The sequence below is a fragment of the Culex quinquefasciatus genome, chromosome 1 (assembly GCF_015732765.1).
Source record: "Culex quinquefasciatus strain JHB chromosome 1, VPISU_Cqui_1.0_pri_paternal, whole genome shotgun sequence".
Taxonomy (NCBI): domain Eukaryota; kingdom Metazoa; phylum Arthropoda; class Insecta; order Diptera; family Culicidae; genus Culex; species Culex quinquefasciatus.
The window spans coordinates 26200257-26224381 of NC_051861.1; the positions used below are offsets into that span (position 1 = coordinate 26200257).

The following is a 24125-nucleotide window of genomic DNA, read 5'->3' on the forward strand; positions in this document are numbered from 1 at the left end:
AGTGGTTATTTTTACTGGATTCCTGGAACATTTTCACATAAGTTAAGTGCATTTTGATGGCCGCATAAAGCCTCCGCTCTAAATACAGACCAATTTTCAAGAAAAATGTTAAAAAATAGGGAATTGGGGCAAAATGGACCCTTTGCCGTTTTGTGCGGTGGATGAAACCATCATCAATCGATTCCTTGGATTTTTTTACATAAGAAACACTATTTTTCATACCAGGGAACCAGCCGCGTTCAATTAAGTCCGATTTTGGGTTCCATTTCGCCCACTGTGCGATGTCTTATCCAATTATTCTATTTTGCGCGGAGCCCTGAGCGGCACTGCAGCTGCGCGTGTAACCTTAAATCACTGGAATCACATGCGAGATCCTAACTATGTACAGTAAACGAAAAGAGTTTACCTCGTCGTAGAATAAAAAGCCTAACTCTAACCTAGATATTTTAATCCGTTGCCGTGGCAATGTTTTGAGAAGAGAATTTGTGCGTGTTCCGCGCAGTTTTGCTCGCAATTTCCGACTAGAGTTGGAGGGCACCAACGCAGTCGATCAGTATTTGTCAGTTTGCCAAAAATTGCTCGATTCGTGCGGTCGTGTTCGTGTTTTAACTTGTTGCAGTAACAACTGCTCGTGCAGATTTGAGTCCGAACTGTCAAAACTGCTCGACTTTTTCCGTTTCTGCAAATCCAACCGATCTTTCCAGATTCTTCCAAACAAAAACAAAAAAATGTTTCAACAAAAGTAGTGGAGCAAAAACACTTTAATTTCGTCTTAGTCGCATTTATCGTTTGCCGACCGCAAACTTGTTAAATAAATAATATCGTTTTCTGTTGTCTCAGCTTGGAAAAAAACAACCAAAACTGGAGCATTCCTCAATAATCGCAACTCGCGCGTTAAAACTATACAGACACATGACTAATACACACACACTTGCTGGTTAACTTACGTCGTCCCGCGCCTCTCTCATTCGGAATGGCCACTTCTTACGTCTGATTGTGGTCCAGGTTCAGATGGTTGCTGGTGGCCACCACCACCGACAGCTCGTCATTATCCTCGCCGTTCATCTTCACAATCACCGTTCCCCCGTTCTGGATGGCCGTGGCCTGCGGTGGCCCACCGTTCCGTTCCGTCCCATTCCCCGTAGGGCCCCCGTCCGGCCCGCCGCCACCCTGGCCACCGCCGCCCGGCCCACTGTTCAAATGCGTGTTAATACTACCGTTGCTGCATATCTTACTGTACAGGTCGGGCGTCGCCGTCATGATGGCCGCCTCGTCAAACTCCGTCCGCAGCTCGGTGCACTTGAGCAGACCCAGCTCCTTCGGCATGTACGACAGTATCCGGTAGATCTGCCGGATGTCCTCGTACGAGCTCCAGATGCCCGGCCGCTTGTTGTGGAACAGCTTCGCGTACGTGTACACGTTCGCCGTCTGGTCGTACTCGAGCTGCATCGCGAGCGAGCTGATGCAGCAGAACTGGCACGCCTGGAAGCCGCCGTATCTGGGTGAGAGAGAGAGAGAGAGAGAGAGAGAGGGGAAAGCGAAGATCAGGATCAGGAGTGAAGCAGCCAAGGAAATCGTCGGTGAAGCAGCCATCGACCGAAGAAGATGAACTGCTGGATACTTCGGCAAGAGGCGTGATACCATCGAGTGCACATCGCGAAAAATCTCGGATCTGAGCAGGGCTGAAAATGTCAGGGGTCCTGACGCGAAAATCGGCGACGCATACACCATTTTTTCAGATCCATTCACTGAACCGCAAAAGCGTGACATAAACAAACCCGACTCAGTCGTGAGTGCCCTAGCTCACTGAGCAGCTGCAATGCGAGGCAGTAGTCGACCAACGCTCATTCGACGTTGCACGCACACACATAAAGAAACAAGTTTTTACACAAAAAGTTGGTATTTATGCGTGGAAATGTAATTTTCAATACAAGTTATGGTTGTTTAAAGTGTTTTGCACAGTCTAGAACCATTCAATTGTTTAAAAATAGTCAAAATAGTGTTTAGAGAGGATTTTACGAGTCAGTCATACGACACGAATTGTGTGAGTGTAGCTCATTTTTTCACGTCTCTCATTCTTCAGCAGCCGACCGGCACGAGTCAGGCGGCAGTAGTTGAACGGACACAGTAGGCTTACAGTCAGACATTTTGGTTTGCTTCATGTGTACGCTGGGTTGGAAACATTTTGCAGGCCTGGATCTGAGGTCAGGAGCACAGCACGACGTGGACTTCAACACCAGCATACGAGAAGGACGTTACCCTAATTTTCAACAAGCAATATCTAAATTTAAAATTAAAAAATACTTTTTTCTTTAAATTTATAAAATAAGTGAGTGTATGTGAGTGAAAACAAAATCAACATTTTGAAAATCGTTTAAAAAATTCAGCATCACCAGATTAACTAATTTGACCAAAAAATATTAAAATTTATTTTTTAGAATGTGTGTGGGTCTCGTGGCGCAGGGGTAGCGGCTTCGGCTGCCGATCCCGATGATGCTATGAGACGCGGGTTCGATTCCCGCCTTATCCACTGAGCTTTTATCGGATGGTGAAGTAAAACGTCGGTCCCGGTTTCTCCTGTCTCGTCAGAGACGCTAGAGCAGAAATCCCACGTTAGAGGAAGGCCATGCCCCGGGGGGCGTAGTGCCAATAGTTTCGTTTTCGTTTCGTGTGTAAAAAAAAAAACAAAGAAAATCATTTCATTATTATGAAGCAAAAAAAACAGTTAATCGAGTGTCTTTGAAATTGTTTTGAGGAAACCTCACAATGAAATAAAAGTTTGTTTGTAATAGCAAATTACAAGTCTCAATTTGTAATTCAGAGTTACCCGGAGGTGTAATTAAGGATAACGTAATCTTTAGTTACAAATATTTGTAACACTTGATTACAAAACAGCGCCAACTAAAATGATTTAAACATCACTAGGCTTAGTAATATTTCACGCTCAAAAATTGCAAATTTGACGGCGACCTCAAATTCAGAACACCAAATTTCACGCAAATTTCGCGGAACGTGAAAAGTGTTAAAATAACTCTGAAAATCGTTTGTTTAACTCACAGAAACTGCTTTTTATGCTTCATTATATATTATTTAAATAAACTAAAAACAATTTGAATAAATTTGAACCTGACACAAAAAATTAATCTCCTGATTTTCCAAAAAGATTCCACCTGGTTTATGGATGGGCTCTATATTTATTTTTAAACAAAATGTATGACATGCGTATTCTCATTTATTGAATTTTTTTTTTAATATTTGACTGAAAAGTTTTCGCGAATTTGCTTCATTTTACTGAATTTTATATCAAAGCAAGATTCAACAAACTTGTCTAGCCAAAATAAGTTCAATAATTTGAATTTTTTGCGACATTTAGCATATTAAAAATAATACTAAATTTTTTACTAAAAATGAAATTTTAGCCCTTGTTTTTATTTTTCTTGCTCTTGTTAGTGCTTTAGTTATAGAAATAATTGTTCCAAAGTGGATTATGATGCAACACACAGCTGAAAGGAACTCCAAAACTCTGTAATGAATTGCAAAAGAACTGATTGTATCTTGATTATTCACCAATAAATCATAATTGAATTGAAAAAAAAAAATCAAAATGAAAATAAAACAAAAAGATAGTATTTTTCCACCCAAATAATCAAATATCAAAATGAAACAAGACTCAGAAAAATAAGAAAAGTTTTTAAAAGTTGACTTCAAAGAAAAAATGCCCTTTATTTTAATTTGAATAAAACTATGCTTGATTCTTTTAATTTCTTATGAAACTATACCTTTCAAATAAAATAGCAGTAACATTTTTATTTTATCGAATAAAAATATTACTAAACTAACCTAAAGTAACCATCTCAACGCCCTTTCTCAATCTGATACAAAGTGTTATACAAACAGGCTATCATTTCCAATAAATTACAAATTACTAGCCTTAGTTAGCTTAGAAAAAAAATTGAACAATTCTTCAAATGGTTCATATCAAGCATTTCAATTGTAAACTAATAAAATTTACTTAAATAGTCTGTATGGGTAAAATATTAATTATGTAGTTATTTAAAAAAAAATATTTGAGAAAATTGATAAACTTCACGTTACGCCGTCTTCGAAATCGTCAACAATCACTAACCCTATGTAAGTAACTCAACCAGGGTATTCACTCGCTTATTTCTACAGTATTTTATAAGATTATTTTTATTCTTATTTGAGTTTGATAAATCATTTTGAGAAAAATAGTTACAGTTTCACAAAAACATAAAATTTCACGGGATTTCGCGGAAAAAGCCAAATTTCATATTATTTTCTGTCCGCGAAATCGTGAAATTTCACTAACCCTAAAAACCACCAAAGAAGCCTGTTTGGTAGTTTTTTTTCGACGGAAATTTTCTGTGCAGTCGATACGGACCGGGACGATCCTTTCTTGGTGAGGGAGCAGTTAAGGAAATTGCTTTCCTCAAAATTGATCGACGCCACCAACATCGCCAGAACAGCCGACAACAGTTAGGGGAACTATTACTCTTCTCATTGAAAAGTGCCAGCGACAAAATTGGGCGAAAAGTTCATCGCCCGGAGATCGCGAGTTGGCGCGAGCGAATGAACACCGCGAAAAAAGATTCGGGGGTGCATTGGGGTTAAATTAGTATTTCGTCATTCGGTTTAATTAGAAAATAATTATTTTTTCGTAAATATCGCTACTTTGATGCGATGTTATTAATTTTTACAGTAAATTAGGCATTGTTACATCAAATTTGACCTTTCAAACGCACTAGAATGGCCAAATTTTAAAACAACAATGTTTGCCAATTTGACCATTTTACCCCCAATACCCCTTGTAGAACAAAAGAAAAGTTCATCCGCGGACTGTCAGTAGCGCGCTGATTTGTTTGCTAGATCAACATTTGGAAATGTCGAACGTTGAAGGAAATCACTCAAAAAATGGAAATTAACCGATTTCAAATGTTTTGGCCGCAAATAAATGGTAAGGGTGGCTAATTTTTAATTCCGATCTGTAAAACTTGCTCTGGCGAGGGTTCTGGGCACTGCGGCAATCGATTTTAACGGCGGGTTGCTTCCGGTTGCATGTGATTTGCGGAGAGGGTTTTTCAATCCATCAGGGGTTTATTGGGAGCAACAGTTTCGGTAATCCGGAACTTCTGGTAAGTTTAATATTTGCAGTGTTTAGCATGAAAAACAAACTTAGACTAACCACTTTTTTCAAAAAATCATAACTCCTCGCCATTTCAACCGATTTCAATTGTCTTATACGCAAATGAAAGGTGATAAGTTAGCCTTTCAAAGAAAAATAGTAAGAAGTTTCAAAAATTTTGCCTAACATATGAAAATGGCGTATGAAACTTTAAAATGCCGTTTTGACGGTGTCTGGACCAAAGAGCCTATGCCTCGAAATATTTTTATCGGATTCCCCGGACATTTTTACATAACATTCTGAAAAATGGGAGGAGTTCATTAACAGGATTTCAAGATATGATTTTTTGAAAATAAAATCCGTGTTTTTTGACGCGCCGCGCGCAAAAACCGGAGAATGACGAAATTGGCAAAAAATCATCTTTTTTCACTAAAACTGCGATAACTTCAAAATTTCAACGACGACATGTCTGGGTACCAAAAGTTGCGTCTTTTAATTAAAATAATTTTGATCCCCAAACATCTATAGGTCATCGCTGAAATTTTAAAGTTATCGCAGTTTTAGTGAAAAAAGTTGATTTTTTGCCAACTTCGGCATTCTCCAGTTTTTGCGCGCGGCGCGTCAAAAAACACGGATTTTATTTTCAAAAAATCATATCTCGGAATCCTGTTGGGGACCATCCATAAACCACGTGGACAATTTAGGGGAGGGAGGTATGGCGATTGTCCATGCTCCATACAAAAAAGTTTTTTTTGTTTGGACAATTGTTCACGAGGAGGAGAGGGGTTTGGGTTTTCCAAAAAAGTGTCCATGTAGTTTGTGGATGGTCCCTTAATGAACTCCTCCCAGTTTTTGGCTTGTTACGTAAAAATGTCCGGGAAATCCGCTAAAAATATTTCCAGACATAAGCTCTTTGGTTTAGACACCGTCAAAACGGCATTTTAAAGTTTCATACGCCCTTTTCATATGTTAGGCTAGATTTTTGAAACTTCTTACTATTTTTCTTATCACCAACTTATCACCTTTCATTTGCGTATAAGACAATTGAAATCGGTTAAAATGGCGAGGAGTTATGATTTTTCGAAAAAAATGGTTTTTGCGAAAATCGATGAAAATTTCCATTTTTCAGACCACCCTAACACGGCGTAGGTCACCCTAATGGCCAAACAAAAAAATACGGGTCGAATTATTATAACCCTCAGAAAAATTTTGAGCCCGATCCAAGCACTTTTGTTTTTTCCATGCTGTTTTCGTGGGGAATTGCTGCATATAGACCTCCATTGATCACGCATGATCTCAGGGGGTACCGGAAAACAAACCCCGTAATGGCGGACAATAGGGTCCTAAAGCCCTAAGTCAATTGTTATGTTCAACGGTAAAAAACAGATTAAAAACCATCTCTGATCACTTTTTTAATTTAAATGCAAAAAATAGGACAGGACAACATTTTTTTGATGAATCCACTAAGGTCCGCGTAGAACGAGCTGTGAATAGGACCTTTTTGTCAAGAAGGGCCCCGATTTTTTTTTCAAATTTCGATATAAAAATCGATTTTAAATCTTTCTCGGTCGTACAAAGTGTCATTGTACTCAGAAATATAAGCTTTATCGTTGTGAACAATAATATCACAAATTAAATCTTCACTTTAGGACCCAATTGAAACATATCAAACGACATATTTGAAACCAAACCTGCACAACAACATACAAACAGAAAAATGAGGCGTTATTTTGTATTCAATAGAGTTATCTAAGCCCGACCTCACACACACTAGCGCACCATTTGTTTTGCTGGCCGGTACAAAATTTAACCTCAATCTTTTTCGTGTACGTATACGCAATACATGCGCACGTAGATAACTCTATAGTCTAAGTTTGTTTTTCATGCTAAACACTGCAAATATTAAACTTACCTGAAGTTCCGGATTACCGAAACTGTTGCCCCCGAATAAGCCCCTGGTGGATTGAAAAACCTTCTCCGCAAATTAAATGCAACCAGAAGCAACCCGCCGTTAAAATCGATTGCTGCAGTGCCCAGAACCCTCGCCAGAACAAGTTTTACAGATCGGAATCAAATATTAGCCACCCTTACCTTTCATTTGCGGCCAAAACATTTGAAATCGGATAATTTCCATTTTTTGAGTGATTTCCTTCAACGTTCGACATATCCAAATGTTGATCTAGCAAACAAAACAGCGCGCTGCTGACAGTTCGCGGATGAACTTTTCTTTTGTTCTACAAGGGGTATTGGGGGTAAAATGGTCAAATTGGTAAACATTGTTGTTTTAAAATTTGGCCATACTAGTGCGAAAATTTGATGTAGCAATGCCTAATTTACTGTAAAAATTAATAACATCGCATCAAAGTAGCGATATTTACGAAAAAATAATTATTTTCTAATTAAACCGAATGACGAAATACTAATTTAACCCCAATGCACCCCCGAATCTTTTTTCGCGGTGTTCATTCGCTCGCGCCAACTCGCGATCTCCGGGCGATGAACTTTTCGCCCAATTTTGTCACTGGCACTTTTCAATGAGAAGAGTAATATACCCTTTCTCAGCCTATTTCTATTATCGGCCTATCAGCACTTTGATCATAAATTACAGCTTAAATAAAGTGTTTTTGACTGTTCCAAAGTAATAAATAGCTCAAATTAAAGTGAGCAAGCAACTCTTCATTGTTGATACATCTGAAAATGTTGATTTAATAGCGGAAAACGGCAAAAGTGATGAGAATTGGTCGAACGGCTTAGTGTGATTAGAATGGGTATATTTCCCCTATTCAAACTGCGAACAAAGCTAAACTTCTTTTACCTCGCCGCGATTAAAGAAAGTAGCTCGAATGCTCAATAAGTAAAGCCTCAGTACCTTATGTAAGGCTCTGAAGGACTTTTACGATTTCAATAAACTCAGAACGTTTTTGAAAGTCAAACACTACTTACTTGACCTTTTCGTAGGTGTTATGGAAAATCTTATTTTGCTTGCAAGCTCTCTGCATTTCGAAAACATTTTTCAAATTTAAATTGTTTCGATAGGTTTCGAAAGTAAAATTTGAAATCTTCAAAATCTGACGCATTACACCGAGACCAGCGGCCTTGTTTTTTGGAGTGGTCTCTCAGTACCGTCGAGTAGAACATTATTCAACATCAACAGAGGAAGTAAGAGTTCCGGAGCACTGCAGCCAATCCCAAACAAAAAACTAAGCGTCCCAAACTCACCTATCCACGATCACGATCGGCCCGTTCCGGTACTCTGCGCACCGCTCGTGCACCCGCACCGCAAAGTCAAAGATGGACCGCGGCTGCGCCATATCGGGCCACATCGGGTTCTCGAACATGCGCACGCTCAGCTCGTAGTCGTCCTGGATGGACTGGATGACAAAGTTCCGCACGATGTAGTCGTTCTCGGACGTCTCCGACACGAGCCGGATCCGGTAGTAGTCGCTCTCGATCGGCTCCGACTCGTTCGGCCAGAACTGCAGGAAGGACTGTGTGTGTGTGTGTGGGGTGAAGGTTAGTTAGTATCCGGTGTTGTAAAAGTGGACCGGGAACTCACCATGTTGTCGGCGGACGAGAGCAGCACCACGGTCTGGGCGTTGTGATCCCACACCATCTGCCAAAAGTCCTTGAAGGTGTCGATGAGCGGGTGCTGCGTCACGATAAAGTCCCGTAACCGGCGGTAGCCGTGCAGCCAGGTGGCGTTGATGTAGTCGCTGCCCTCGACGCCCGGCTTGGGCGTCAGGTGGACGCGGCTGCCCTCGAGCGGAACCAGCGAGCTGCGGTTCTTGATGGCGTTGACCGGCTTCAGCGCCGACGTCAGGTTGATCTCCTTTGGCTGGTAACTTGTGATGAGCTGTGTGAAGGGGGTGAGAATGATCTTGTTAGTCAGCTTCCGTTGGATACCCAAAGAAGCGCCTACCTTGTACTGGCTGTCAATGAACTCAATGTGGTTCACCACTCCCCCAATCGCGTCCATCTTGATGTTCGTTTCCCCGCTGTCGATCGCCTCGACGAGCGCATCGTGGATGAAGATGTACTGCTCCTCCGTTTGCACCAGGTAGTTCCGCTGGGCGCGGATGTACCGAAGAAAGCCAAACACGTTCAACTGGTTCTTGGCCTCAATCTGCTTCAGCATGGCATCTATCACGATGTACGTTCCGGTTCGACCCACTCCGGCGCTGCAGTGCACCACGATTGGACCGGCATCCGCGGGGTTGGCCGCCGTAGACTTTTTCACAAAGTTGATCACCGGCAGCGGATGATCGGGCGTTCCGTGGTCCGGCCAGTTCGTGTAGTGATACTGGTAGACCAACTTCTCCGTCTGCGAGGCCTTCTTCTTCTTAAGCTTGGTGTGCTTGATCTGGAACGTCCGCACCGTGTACGTCGCCATCACCTCCTCCCGGATCAGCTTGACCGCGATCACGCCGTACATCTCGGTACCGTCCTTAGGCCAGTACATGTCGCACTTTCGGCGACCCCGCTCGACTAGATTCGTTATCATCACAATAATCGCTACCCGCTGCTCCCAGATCATCCGCCAGAAGCAGTCAAACGTGCACGGCAGCGGACCCTGCGTCCCGATGAACGCCCGCGGCTTCTGGTACCCATCGATGAAGTTCGCATTGATGTAGTCCAGATGCTTCTTCTGGCCCGGAACTTGCCGCAGGTGCACTCTGCTGTGATCATCTACCAAACAAAAACCAAAATCAATCAAAAATTCTCACGAACCCCCGAAAAAAAAAAAAAACAAAACAAAACACTCACAAGCAATCACGTTCAGGTACCGGTTCTTGGCCTTGTTGTCCGGGTGCTGCGAGTGCTCCGACGGGTACTCGTCGTTCAGCGCCTCGCCCTGGATCGCCTCGTACTCCTTGCTGAAGCCGATGTCACCATCGACATGCAGCGCCGCCACGTGCTTGGCGAACTCGCACACCGGAATCGACGAGCGCATCTCGCCCGCCACCTCGCACGGCGCCTCCCAGTCGACGATGCCGGCCGAGTTGCCACCGCCCGAGTTGCCGCAGGCCGGCGGGTCGTCCAGGTAGTAGTAGGCCGCGTGGAAGCATTTCCTGGAGAGAGAGGGAGAAGATTTGTTAATAACATGAGTGAGATTGATTTAGTCCATTTCATGGTATTGTTTCTCGGAAGGCACGTCGACGAATAAGTTTTACGGACGTTGAAGTATCAATTTAACTAAAATATGGTTTTAGATTTTAGAGTCTAAGTTTTAATTGAATCATATTTCAAAAAGAAGTTCTTTCCATAGCATCTTCGCTTGAAAGGCACGTCGACAGATGGTATGTTTTGCAATACACTTTTAATTATATATTTTTCTGTAATTCCGTTTTGTGTTATTTTAAGCCTAATCGACACATGAGCAAGCAATAAAACAAACAATTTCAACTTTGGCATGTTGAGCTGATTGTTCCATCTGAATCATCAAACTATCACCAATCGAGACGACCACACACTGGTAGAGGGGCACACGCCTTGAGTAAATACACTGGACCAGATGACTTCAATCAATTTGAATTTATTAATAAAACAACAACGCGCTAGGTGCATTTCACAGGGAGTGAAGGATTCACGGGTGGTAGAAAATCATTCAAACTATGAATTTGTTGAAATTTGTTTTTAATTAACGCTTACACGTTTGGACAATCATTTTAATTCTATTTTTATTCTTAAAAATCTTATCTCTTTTGGTAGCATTATCCATATTTTCCCCCTTTGTGACAGTTAAAAATATAACAAATCTAGATCTTTTACAACTGGAAGCATCCAATTTGGTGAATTCTACCAAAAGTTCTAAGATTTTTATGAAAAAATAGGGTTAAAGTGAATACCTGCGTGTTTGAGTCAAAATGGTTTCCAAAATAATATTCCATTTTTTTTTCATTGTCTTATTTTTATTAAGTCTTTTTAGGTACTGCGACCAGGTTAGAACCGAGGATCAATAGCCAATAAATTATAAAAAGATCTAAAAATACACAGTAGAGCTGACAGCCTAAAAAGAATAAATAACAACAACTAATGACACATTCTCCAGTGACAAAAACGACACGTTTTTGCTGATAGTATTTCAATTATTTATAAGATGTTTTATTGGTCCAATCATCAATCGCAGCTGGATTAACTATGAAAAATGTTTATAATAACTAAAACAGCACTTAATAATTTGTACGAAACCAGAAAGGGTCGATAATTCGCAAATTCTCAATCCGTTATAACGTCACGGATTGATCGATATTACAAATGAAAAGTTCGACTAAAAATTTGTGTTACATACTTGTAAAAAATTCAATTTCCAATTCGAATCTTTAATAATATCGTACGAGACATAATACGAAAAATTTCGTGTCAAATACACATTTTTGTTTCTAATCATTTAACTTAACAATAAACTCAATTTCATTGCAGTAATATTGACTCAAATAAATGGACAACCATTTATAGTTACTGTAGTTAGTCGAGGTGACACATTTCACACCTGAGCAATTCTCTGAGAAATCGGTCATTCGATGTTTTTTGTATGTTTTGATCCGACTGAAACTTTTTTGGTGCCTTCGGTATGCCCAAAGAAGCCGTTTTGCATCATTAGTTTGTCCATATAACTTTTCATACAAATTTGGCAGCTGTCTACAGTCATGCCCCGGTTTTGCACGCCTCGGTTTTGCACTGCCCCGGTTTTGATTCGTACAGCTGCCTAGCCTCGCGAGGCCTCGGTTAAGCACGGGATTTTGACTATATGGGAGACATTGGCTTTAACGTTTGAAAAATCATGTAAACATAAAAAAATTATAGTGTTTAGGAATCGGTATGATATCTGCTATCCATTAATATTTTAATTTCATGAAAATTTTCACAAAAATACGTATTTTTCCTTTTTTTTTTGAAAATTCAATGTTTCTCGAAGAATACTCAAAATTATTGTTATTGCAATATGGGTATCAAATGATTAGATTTTTTTCATACATTTCGAATGTAAAACCATTTTTTTAAAACACTCAAAATTTCCACAAAACTTCGTATTTTCGAAAAAAATACTCAAAATTTCAGTTTTTACAATATGGGTATCAAATGATCGGGATTTTTCATACATTTCGAAAGTTATAAGTTACTAATAACAATATATTTTGAAAACACTCAAAATTTTCACAAAACTACGTTTTTTTCGAAAAAAATACTCAAATTTTCAGTTTTTACAATATGGGTATCAAACGATCAAGATTTTTTAATAAATTTCGAATGTGATAACAATATTTTTTTTTGAAAATACTCAAAATTTTCACTAAACTACGAATTTTCGAAAAAAAAATACTCAAAATTGCAGTTTTTACAATATGGTTATCAAACGATCAGGATTTTTTCATACATTTCGAATGTAATAACATTTTTTTTTGAAAAAACTTAAAATTATCACATTGCATGCATGAAAAAATCCCGAACGTTTGATACCCATATTGTTAAACTGAAATTCGGAGTTTTTTTTCCAAAAATAAGTAGTTTTGTGAAAATGTTGAGTATTTTCAAAAAGTGTTATTATTACATTCGAAATGTATGAAAAAATCCTGATCGTTTGATACCCATATTGTAAAAACTGAAATTTTGAGTATTTTTTTCGAAAATACGTAGTTTTGTGAAAATTTTGAGTGTTTCCAAAAAATGTTTTTATAACATTCGAAATGTATGAAAAAATCCCGATCGTTTGATAGCCATGTTGTGAAAACGGACAGTTTGAGTGTTTTTTTCGAAAATACGTAGTTTTGCGAAAATTTTAATTATTTTCAAAAAAAAATGTTATTAAATTCGAAATGTATGAAAAATCCTGATCTTTTGATACCCATATTGTACAAACTGATATCTTGGGTATTGTTTTTTTTCGAAAAACGTAGTTTTGAGAAAATTTAAAAATAAAAAAGTTCAAACATTGAATTTACCATGGTTTCAACATTTGAATGAACAAAGTGTTAAAAATGCATTTTACACCTGCCCAGTTATTTTGCAATCATTAATTTCCAAAATACCTAAGTATTGACGAAAATTTATTTTTTTTGCAAAAAAAAAGTTTTTGCGGTGCTGTACATTGGAATTTAATAAAAATTCTAAATAGGGGAAGATGGGGCAAGACGACCATATGGGGCAAGAGGAACAAACGCTCGTACGGCCGTAATTTTTAAAATTTTGATTATTTCCAGCATGAGGAAATGTTGCTAGCAAAGCTAGCTGATTCTACTACCACATAACCGCCAAAATGACCTAAACACCACGGAGCATAAGATTTAATGAAGTATTTTTCAAAACCTTTGTTTTCTTATAATATTTGGAATGTACAAAATAAGGGTTTAGGGTTCGTTTTAAGGCTCATTTTATAAAAAATGCTATTTTTCCTAGATCAGTAGTGTCCCTACCAATTTCTTGCACCTATTATAAAGTATGATTGAATTTTTGGTTATTTTTGTTGAGAGCTTCTAAAAACTTTTGTTCAAGTGAAGCAAGTGTACCGTATTGATTTTTAGTATGGAAAAAATACGAATTGCTGCAACAACATATTTTATTGGGAAATAAATATATAAAAGTACTTAAAAATTGTTAATCAATTGTTAAAAAATGTCCATGCAAAATATAGCGATATTATGAATATTTCCTCTTTTCATCAAAGTAATCATTTTTTTCGTTAAAACGATCACATTTTTAGTAAAATATTATTATTTAATCTAAAAATGCAAGAAACGTTTCCAATACATTCTTATCTGAAGTAGGGTAGGGTAGTCATCAATGAGACACTTTTGGTTTTTAACTTTCAACGATTTTTGTATGTTTTTCATCAGCATGTTTTAATGAGCTTTTTGTTGCATTTTCTTTCTTTTAATGTGTTCTAACATTGACCAACATATGAGATCGATCCGACCTATACAGCCAGAGTTATCCAACTGTCTGGCACTTGGCAGGAACAATGAGACAGGTGGGGAACAATGAGACACTCTACGAAAATCAATACTTTTCTAGTAAAACATCATGTTTTTGTATTGTTCCATTGCAGGTGACTTACCTTGAATATTTTAAAGCAATTTTGCCAACTTGAAGCTTTAATTAACAAAAGTTATACTAAAAAGTATATAAATTTAGTAAAATCCATTTATTTATACCATATAACATTATATGTTTGGCTAAATGAAGTCAAATCTCAATAAATATGCCAAAAATCACTTCCGATTCATGTTTTGAAGGATTTCCCTAGATATTGAAAAGTTTAATGAAGAAAAATCAAAGTGTCTCATTGTTACCCATGAGCTGAAATGAGTGGGGAACAATGAGACAGTCCTGAATACTGGGTATATTCTAAATTTTGGCCAAACCTAATGAAAGGACATTGTAGCCCAACTCAATCCCTATGGAACGTCGAAAGAAATTTGAAGAAATATTAGTTTTGGTGTTAATGGCAGTCTACGAGCGAAAAAGTAATTTTTGTTCATAATTTACTTTTACATCCCAGAATCAAACATTTATGAATAACTTTTCAAGGGAGCGTCCATAACCAAAGCCACTATTATGGCAGACGTGTATCCAGTAGATACACCTTTCCCCAAAATATGAGCCTGATTGGTTGAAACTACGACTTGTGAGAGCCATTTTATCATTGTTCCCCGTGTCTCATTGATGACTACTCTACCCTATCTAAGGGATAACAGTTCAATTGTTAGCAAATTAACATGTTGTTTTTATACATTGTTCCTCTTGCCCCAACGGGTTGTTCGTCTTGCCCCACTAGGTGAGTAGAACGTACAGAAAATCAAAATTTTTAAAATCAATTGTTAACATTAAAAAACAGGATTTTTGTCAAACTTGTTCTATCAAAGTCTCAGTCAAGACCTGGAATAAGATGATTATAAATAATCCGACAGATTTTTTTACGTTTTTGATTACTTTTAATCCAGCCCAAACATGCTAAATATGATTATAAATGCATAAAACTGCTTTTTAGATTGTTTTAAGTTGGTTTGACTTCTATTTTCATTAAAATTTTAAACTTTGAAAAATATTTGCAACGGCCTTACTATAGGTGCTTTTCTCCATATATTTTGACGGTTATTCCCATACAAACTTCAAGCGATTAGAGGAATGGGTTCCCGTGGTCAGAATGAGCTCAGATTTGTAATTAAGTCTAGTGATGGGTCAATCTATGATTTGTCAGGGGGTAGCTTTTATCAGTGACCAGTTCACACGTTCTCTTCCCTGAGCAGCACAATCCGTGAACTTGTAGAGGTACTTATCTTCCAATTAGGCTATCTTCCAGCAAATACTTTTGCTTGAATTCCACCAAATAGGTAAGCTCACTTGCTCTAATCAGAAAAAGTGATGAATATTTCCGTCAACTTTGCAACCGATTATTAGTAAGTCAAACCATAAATTGTTACAAAATATGGTGAAGTTTTTTTTCTCTCTCAAATATATCGCTTACCTAAACCAATGTTTAAGCATGCTGCTTCAACTCAAAATTCACACTGTTTTCTTTTTCTTCGCGTTCGATCTTCACACATTCAGAGAGAGTGCGCTTAATCCAATTGATAGTGCGTGCAGCCACTTATTCTCACTCCAAACCCAGGCAACAACTCGTCAGCACACGCGCCTTAAACCGGTTGCTTGCGAAAAGCTTAAAACTCAACGCAAAAAAAACAAGCAACCTTCTTTCGCTTCTTTCAAGCTAAACTGGCTCTTCGTCACTTGTGCGCGTTTTTTTTTTCTGCGAGCGAGCTAAAACAAATAAAAGTGTTTCTTCGAGCTCCCTTATCACACCCCAATGTTAAGGTTTTTCTTATCAAACTTGGTTTCCCACCACAAGGCCACCACCACAGAGTTCCACCGACGACGTGACACACGATATTCGCGAAATTAAGGTGCCACCCAGCATGGTTGGAATATTGCGCAGCACCACTAGAAAATGTCACAACCATGAACAAAGTCTCACGCTCAACGCGTCCACGCGAAGGCGCGACCAAAACAAAACTAAAACTGCAAATCGCGCCTCGCTGGTCCGGCGTCTGCTCAGCAGAGGAGTTGATCGAGTCCAAGTGCACACCTTAGTCAGCTGCTGAAAGACACAGGTAAAGATCTAATACGGCTAAGCGTGTTGGTGAGAGATAGAAAAAAATACTTTGCGGAGAATATGGGTGCGTTTCTTGGACACAAAGCACTGGAAGTGGATGGATGTTGGAAAATACTGCATCATTTATCTAGATTATTATGGTACTCAAATATGTGTAGCTCATCGCTGAAATTTTAAAGATATCGCAGTTTTAGTGAAAGAAAAGTTGATTTTTTGAAAACTCGGATTTAATTTTCAAAAAATCATATCTCGCAATCTTGTTTATGAACTCCTCCCATTTTTTACTATGTTACGTAAAAATGTCTGAGGAATCCGATAACAACATTTCAAAGTTTCATGGGACCTTTTTAAATGTTTGGCTAGATTTTTGAAACTTCTTATTATTTTTCTTTGAAAGGCCAACTTATCTTCTTTCATTTGCGTATAAGACAGTTAAAATCGGTGTGTTTTTTTTCGAATATCGAAGAAAAAGGCCTTTTTTGACCACCCTAAAACGGCGTAGGTCACCCTAATGGCCAAACAAAATCATACGGATCTAGTTATTTCGGCCAGGAAACTCCCAGATAAATGTTGAGCCCGTTCCGAGCACTTTTGTTTTTTTTCATGCTGTTTTCGTGAGGATTTGCTGTACACCGTAAACCGGGGAGCAATTCCAGCTCAAATCAGGAATTTTTCTGGTACTTTTGTACCCGACCCTCTCCGATTTCAATGAAGCTTTTTAGGCATGTTATCCTAGGCCTATATAAGCCATTTTTGCGTATATGGCGCCAATTGTACTCCAAAATGACATTTGAGAAGGGCGTTAGTAATTTAAATATTTTTGTGTTTTGTAATTTGAAAATTACTATAACTCAAAGCTGTTGCATCGTATCAAAAAGTGGTCAAAGACAAACTTGTAGGAAATTGGGCAGGCTTTCTGAAAAAAATAAACTGAAAGAAAAATACAAGCCACTTCTATGAGATATATTGGTTTTTATGTTTAAAAGTTAAATTTAAAGATGATGTCACGATTTTTTTCGTTCAAAATTTTTGAGGAAATAGCCCAATTTCCTACAAGTTTGTCTTTGACCACTTTTTGATATGATGCAACAGCTTTGAGTTACAGTAATTTTCAAATTACAAAACACAAAAATATTTAAATTACTAACGCCCTTCTCAAATGTCATTTTGGAGTACAATTGGCGCCATATACACAAAAATGGCTTATATAGGCCTAGGACAACATGCCTAAAAAGTTTCATTGAAATCGGAAAGGGTCGGGTACAAAAGTATCGGAAAAATTCCTGATTTGAGCTGGAATTGTACCGGGGTGACTTTGATAGGATTTCAATTAATTTTTTGTAATATTTTCCAACTGGTAATGTTTTTCTCAAGATTATTATTTTTAAAACATGTACTGGGGTAGGCCACACAAAGTCCATGCACTATTTAAAAAAAAAAAGTTTGTTCAATAAAGTTTTAAAATAACAGTTACGTTAAAAAACTGGTTTGATTAATAGTCATAGATTTTATCGTTAAAATCAGATTTAAAGTATTCAAACTCTATTTTTACGTCAAATGTACTATCACTAAGGTTGCTGATATAGTGTTAAAAAAATGTTTAAATTTAGTTAATTAAGCTAGTAAGCTTTTTAACAAAATACATATAAATTTTAGGTAAAATTGATAAAACAGTCAGAATTTTGCATGAATTTCGATAAAACTAGTTTTGTTTATAAAATTATCGATTTATATTGTATTTTAAACTGAAGTTGAAACACGAATCAAATGTTTTCACATTTATTCTATATGAAATTTGTTTTTCTGGAAAAGCCTATATTTTGGAGATTGTTTGAATTTTGTTTAAAAAACACCTGATATTTATTATTTACTAAATTGTTATACTTTTTTCTAGTGGAACATTGACCGAAGAATCCGATTTAAAATCATGTTCATTGAGAAAATCATGACACTTTGAGAAGACGACATAAACTTTGAAAAATATTTGCAACGGTCTTATTATGGAATAACTAGTGATGGAATAATCATCCTCAAAACAAAAAATCTTTGGATGTACATCAAGAGAAAAAAAATCCGAAGGGAGCATGGCTCTTCTCTCTCGCGCACAAAAAATCGGTAAAAAGAATCTAAAAAAAGTCATCATCTTGATTATTCGGCGGAACATCTTTTTCACTACTACACTTGCAAGTGTGACGTCACACGTCGAAAAATGACCTGTCACATTTTGTAGACGGGCAATGTGTGTAAACAAAGTGAAATATTTTTTTTTGAGTGAAGCTGACAAAGAAATTCACAAAAAATCACCAGCAGATTGATTTTTTTGGAAAATTTCGGGAGCGATTTTCTTTTACGTGATGTGCCTCCTCTCTCTTTCGCGGGTGAAGAAAGTTTGCAAGCGAAATTGATTTTTTTTTTGCGATTATTCCATCCCTGGGAATAACTAAATTTTTAATATCTTTGGGCGTAGACTACGTCTTACTCGAAGGTACTGGGGTGCCATTTAAAAAAACCCGGGCCGAAGGCTCTCGTTTACTGCGTCATCCGTCAAACGCTTACAACTTCCTTCCCTCAAATCGAATCTGCTGCATTCGATTCGGAAATTATTCATCAATCTGCTATTAAATTTTCAATGTTGGAAAAATAGTTTAACTCAATGTTTTAAAATGTTTTCAAATTGTAGAGATTTTGCAAGCAAATGAGCGCTTCCCACTCACGGACGGGGTTGTCAAGTACCTATTTTGAGGGGAAAATCACCCAAGCACCGCGACCGGTCGCGAAAAAGGAGGGGAAGTAGAGAGCCAACGCCATATATAAGAACGCGCGCCAGCTGCCTTCCGCCGAAAAGCCTCTCGTGGGTCAAGCCGTGGTTGTGAAACAATCAGGAAGGGGGTGAGGACTTCCCAACTCTTCGGAGTTGCCTCACTCCCCGTCTCTCGATTTACCAACACATTCGAAGTTTGTTTACATGGCAGCTGCGGTTTTGTTCGCATTAGATTTGCTATCTCTTTCTATAGGAATTCAATTCGAATCGTATACGAATTACGTTTCAACAACCGGTACGTACACGGTCCGATTGAGTTTATTGGTTTACTGGGTGTCGGGGGCCCATCGCACGATTTACGATCTTATTCCGTAAATGTATTTCAAGTATCTAGCTAATTCTTCAAAATTAAGCTACGGCAAACTCTATGTCCACATATCAAAACTTTACGTAGTCTACGCCATTCCGGTTATGTCTGTGGCATAACTACTTTGACTTAATAGTTTTCTGTTTTAGTCAAATTTGAACGTTTTCAAATTCAAATTCGACTTAAAAATGTTTGATGATATTTTTAACAAAATTTACTGTTTTAAATTTTTAGACGAGTGAAATTGCTTTAAAAAGATATATTTTTCAACAAAATGTTTGTTTCGTTGAATCGGGATCAAAGCATTGCTAAATGTAGATTATATCTAGTTTTATATTAACAACTATTTTTTTACAAAAATGATAAAATCACTTTACAGATAGACCGATGGGCTATTTTACATGATCATATAAAATAGGTCCGTGGGCCACAAAAAAACGACCTCGCGGGCCACGTTTGGCTGTTTATTTAACTCTCCTTTCTTGTAGCCGGGACCGTGGTGTAGGGGTAGGCGTGATTGCCTCTCACCCAGTCGGCCTGGGTTCGATCCCAGACGGTCCCGGTGGCATTTTTCGAGACGAGATTTGTCTGATCACGCCTTCCGTCGGAAGGGAAGTAAATGTTGGTCCCGGACTAACCTAAAAAAGGTTAGGTCGTTAGCTCAGTCCAGGTGTAGGAGTCGTCTCCCTGGGTCCTGCCTCGGTGGAGTCGCTGGTAGGCAGTTGGACTAACAATCCAAAGGTCGTCAGTTCGAATCCCGGGGTGGATGGAAGCTAAGGTGTAAAAAGAGGTTTGCAATTGCCTCAACAATCAAGCCTTCGAACACCTAGTTTCGAGTAGGAATCTCAGAATCGAGAACGCCAAGGCAATGCTGTAGAGCGAATAATTTGATTTGATTTCTTGTAGAAAGCAAATATATGGCATCAGTTCATCTCATGTACATTACAAACGAACGATTTATCTTATTCGGGGCAACTCGCTCTTAAAGGAAAAATGCTAACTTTTTTCATGTATTCAAATTGAGTTAAAATTACAGAATGATGCACGTTTAAAATTGTAATTCAGTTGCATACAAAAGAAAGAAATTTTTAACATTTATTTCAACAAGTTGCGATCAGGCGTAGATCAATCTGACAATTCGTAATCGTTAAAAAATATTCAATTTTTAAATAAAAAATTCACCGCTCTCCCAACAAACTCTCATTTGATTGGTCTGATGATGATCAGCGACGTGCCGAGAGGGGCTTATTAGGGGGGAAAATCAAACTGGCAGAAAATTAACTTCTTTTGTTTCGGTGCTAACTACTCTTCATTTCAGTACGAGGGGGAGCAACATATAGCAACATTAAGTTCCAGTAGGCACAAACACACATTCGCGCCACTTTTTAGCATAGAAAAAAATGTGATAGAATTGGATTACAGCATTACTAGCAACTAGCATAGTTTTATGAAATGTTGAAAATTAAATCATAGAGAAAGGCCAAATTTTATGAACGAACGGTACAATGACAGCTGTCAAAGTGACAGATCAGTACCAAGATATGTGGATATAAAGATGAACTTGGAATGAATAAAGAAAGTTTCTAATCATAAGGAATTCGCGTGGTAATTGAATTGAGACACTCTAGAGTCACTAGGATTTCAAGGCGTGTCGGTGGCGCTGTGTAAAAGATTCCATTTGTGTACTGCGGCGTGAAATTAGCGAATTGCCGGTGTCTTTCGCTGTTCGTTAACGTTCCATATGCTGTAGCTATGCTTAGAGTAAAATGCTAGTCGAAAGAGAAAGAAGTGTACGGTCATATTCCTACATTCAAGACTAATCAAAGCAAATAAATGCGATAGTTTGAATCATGAATCATCGATAGTTTGAAATTATCCAGAACAATTTATCTAGTTAAAGCATGAGTGAAATGTCATTTTTTACAGAAAGACTCTTAACTCCTCTTCATAGTTAATCTATGACAGAGACAAATGCGTGCGTGTACTACCCAAAAAGTGAATATATTTTTGCAGCTGCGTCTTTATAGCTGAATTTAGAAACGCACACGCTCGCGCTCTCGAGCAATTTATGGAGAAGCCGGACGCGATAATACGCGGAAAATGGCTCTATTTTTAGGAGGGAATTGAATGGGTGTAACCTTGACGGCGCCGCCTGAACCTTGCGGCGTCTAGCGAACAAGACGCGTTAAATTAGATTTTACGGAATTTCATGCTGGAATGCCATAATGGCGGCTGCAAACTGTCAGATTTGCTATAAAAGTTGATTTTGTTTGTTTACTCACTTCCACAGAAGGATGGTCAGCACGATGAACAGCAGCCCGAAGCAGCAGATCAGGATGCCGATCATGACGGCCAGGTTGTAGTCGTTGTACGATTGCCGTTGCGACGGCGGTGGGATTTTTTCGCAGTTGAGCTGCACGTTGATCTGAAAGATAAAATTGCGCTCTATAAGGTTGGACTTCTTTGACAGTTTGTCGGATGACGTTACCTTCTTGGGCTCCGAGTACGACCCAAGGATGATCTGCTTCGGGTTGATCACGCTGGTGGAGGCTGCCCGAACCTTAACCTCGTACAACGAGTTGGTGGTCAAGTTGGGGATGATCATCTGAGGGCGAAGAATTGGTCACTGTTGGAACTTTTTCGCAGGAATGCAGGCTAACTTACCGAGGTCTCCACGATGGATGCATTTGCCGTGATCCGGATCTCCCGGAAGTCGGCATATACCACGTTTCGATAGCTGATAATGTAGTAGTCGATGGTGTTGTAGTACGTCTGCGGGATGCGCCACCCGAAGAAGAGCGCGTCCTGCGAGTGGCACGTCAGGTTGACCACCTTGGGGGCGCTCGGGCCGGCAATGTCCGTCCGCTGCGAGACCTCGGATGGCTCGCCGTCGAACTTTTTAGTGAACGCGGCCACGATGATCTTGTAGTCGGTGTAGGGCTCTGAAAGAGTAAGGGTTGTTACGATCAAGCCTTCGAGGTCATTCGGGATGTACTCACTCAAGTTGGATAGCGTGTAGGTGTAGACCGAGTTGACGGCGGCTTCCGCCTTCAGGATCGGCAGATGCAGCAGTGTTTGGTTCTGGTGCACGTAGTAAACCCGGTACCCATGGATCGCCCCGTTCAGTTTCTCTGGCTCTCGCCACGTGATCTTGATCGTAGTGGAGGTCACCTCGAGCACGCTCAGATTCAACGGTTTGCTGGGAACTGGCGAAAGTAAAAGTTAGGTTAAAATTATGCCATAAAAGTGATACAAAGTGAAATATTTGAGGTTATGCAGCGTTGTTTACCAAAGTTATCGTCCGCGGAGAAGGTCGGATAGCCGTGCGTCGAGGTGACTGGTTCATCGTTACTTTCCGGCTGCTCAAGGATCACCTTGAGCACGCTATTGCTGTCCGGATGGGGCTGAATAGCCGCATCCGCCAATGGAAGTTCGTGGTGCTCAGATTTGCTCACGTCTATGACGCCAGAAGAATCTACAGTGGAAGCCTCAACCGGAAGAACGGCCTTCAACGGAAGGACGCGAGGTTCCTCCAGCTCCTCGTACGGAATCTCCGGTTCCAAGTTGTAGGAAGCAATACTGGTGCTATTGGCATAGTTGGCCGTGAAGTTTACGGTTGGAAGCGCCTGACAAGGTCTACTAAGATACACTACCGGAAGCACCAGCGCCAACCACGTGGTCACCGTGGTCAGCAGGCGGGGTTTCATCGTTCACACTGCTTAGCGCCTTTGTTGTCTCAAACCACTGTCACACTAAACTAAAACCGTATCTCCTCTGGAAGCGCTTCTTCTGGCTCCAAACACTCTCAGTAAACCGACTCACTGGTTCGTTTCATTTTTGTTTCCCAAGCTGGGGAAGCTCCCCTCGATGTTTACGTTGTTACAATGCGCGCTACAAAAAACAAGCCAAATGCTTAAAATGCAAATCACTCCAAATTATTGCTTTATTCTTGCGCTTTAATCACGACAGCACGACGACTTCATAAGGCTGTTCTGTTTTGGTGTTGCTAGCATTGACCTTCTTCTTCGCTGGTTTGACCACCGTTTGCGGGGTAGTCTGCTGGAACTCGGCGAGACCTCAGCTCGCGGAAGCAATTTTCAATTTTCTCAATTGAAAGATAAGCAAAGTGCGTGGGAGTCGCCGCAGATAAGAGATCCGGAACAAGATACTCCATTAAGATGATTGTTTGCATCGAGCGAGAGCGCGCGCGCGCGCCATTATGGCAACGCGTTTGACAGCTCGTGATCAAAATTTTATAGCAATCTGACCTTTTGAACGGTTAAAAAATCATTTAAATTTCCCTAGCTTGATTGTTGGGACCGTAGCCGGTCATCGTCACGGTCACTTACACTTTCAGTTCGTGCGAAATAAAAACAATAATAAAGAGCCTGAGGTGGAGGTGGCGTGCGCCGTGGAGCGTGACAACATCCAGAACGTCCGAGTGGTCAAGTGTACAAAACGGAACGGAACTACTACTACTAGGGGTAGCGACGGCACCCGCATGTCAGTCTCAATTGATATCAATTTAGAGAGCGGTTGGGGCACGACCCAACACCACCCAATAAAACCGTTCTCCACTTGACGGGTTCATTCCGCTTCGAATTCCGCTTCGAAAATTGTTTCGAAATTTTCTAAACGGAATCTCCGGTTGGACTCCGTTTCAATTCCGTTTGACCATTTTTGCACAAGGGCGACACCTGCTGGTGTAAGACGGAACCTCGGTGACATTTCGCCGCGATTCGCCGAA

At 39.4% G+C, this 24125-nt stretch overlaps 1 protein-coding gene across 6 annotated transcripts in view; it reads right to left on the reverse strand.

Annotated features, from left to right (window-relative positions):
* Positions 1–449: 449 nt before the first annotated feature.
* LOC6047617 (tyrosine-protein phosphatase 99A) overlaps positions 450–24125 on the reverse strand; it is a 192903-nt gene continuing 169227 nt past the window's right edge. For 2 of the 6 annotated variants that reach the window (XM_038249988.1, XM_038249990.1), the window contains exons 9-17: positions 22378–22584; positions 22043–22320; positions 21867–21983; positions 21661–21803; positions 9908–10212; positions 9063–9829; positions 8700–8996; positions 8363–8631; positions 985–1498 (exon numbers count right to left, since the gene is read on the reverse strand). In XM_038249988.1, the coding sequence (XP_038105916.1) occupies positions 985–1498; positions 8363–8631; positions 8700–8996; positions 9063–9829; positions 9908–10212; positions 21661–21803; positions 21867–21983; positions 22043–22320; positions 22378–22584 (2897 nt within the window). Of the gene's footprint in view, positions 1499–8362; positions 8632–8699; positions 8997–9062; positions 9830–9907; positions 10213–21660; positions 21804–21866; positions 21984–22042; positions 22585–22667; positions 23291–24125 lie in introns of all 6 variants that reach the window. The other 4 variants (XM_038249994.1, XM_038249991.1, XM_038249992.1 and 1 more) reach the window with 4 other exon arrangements.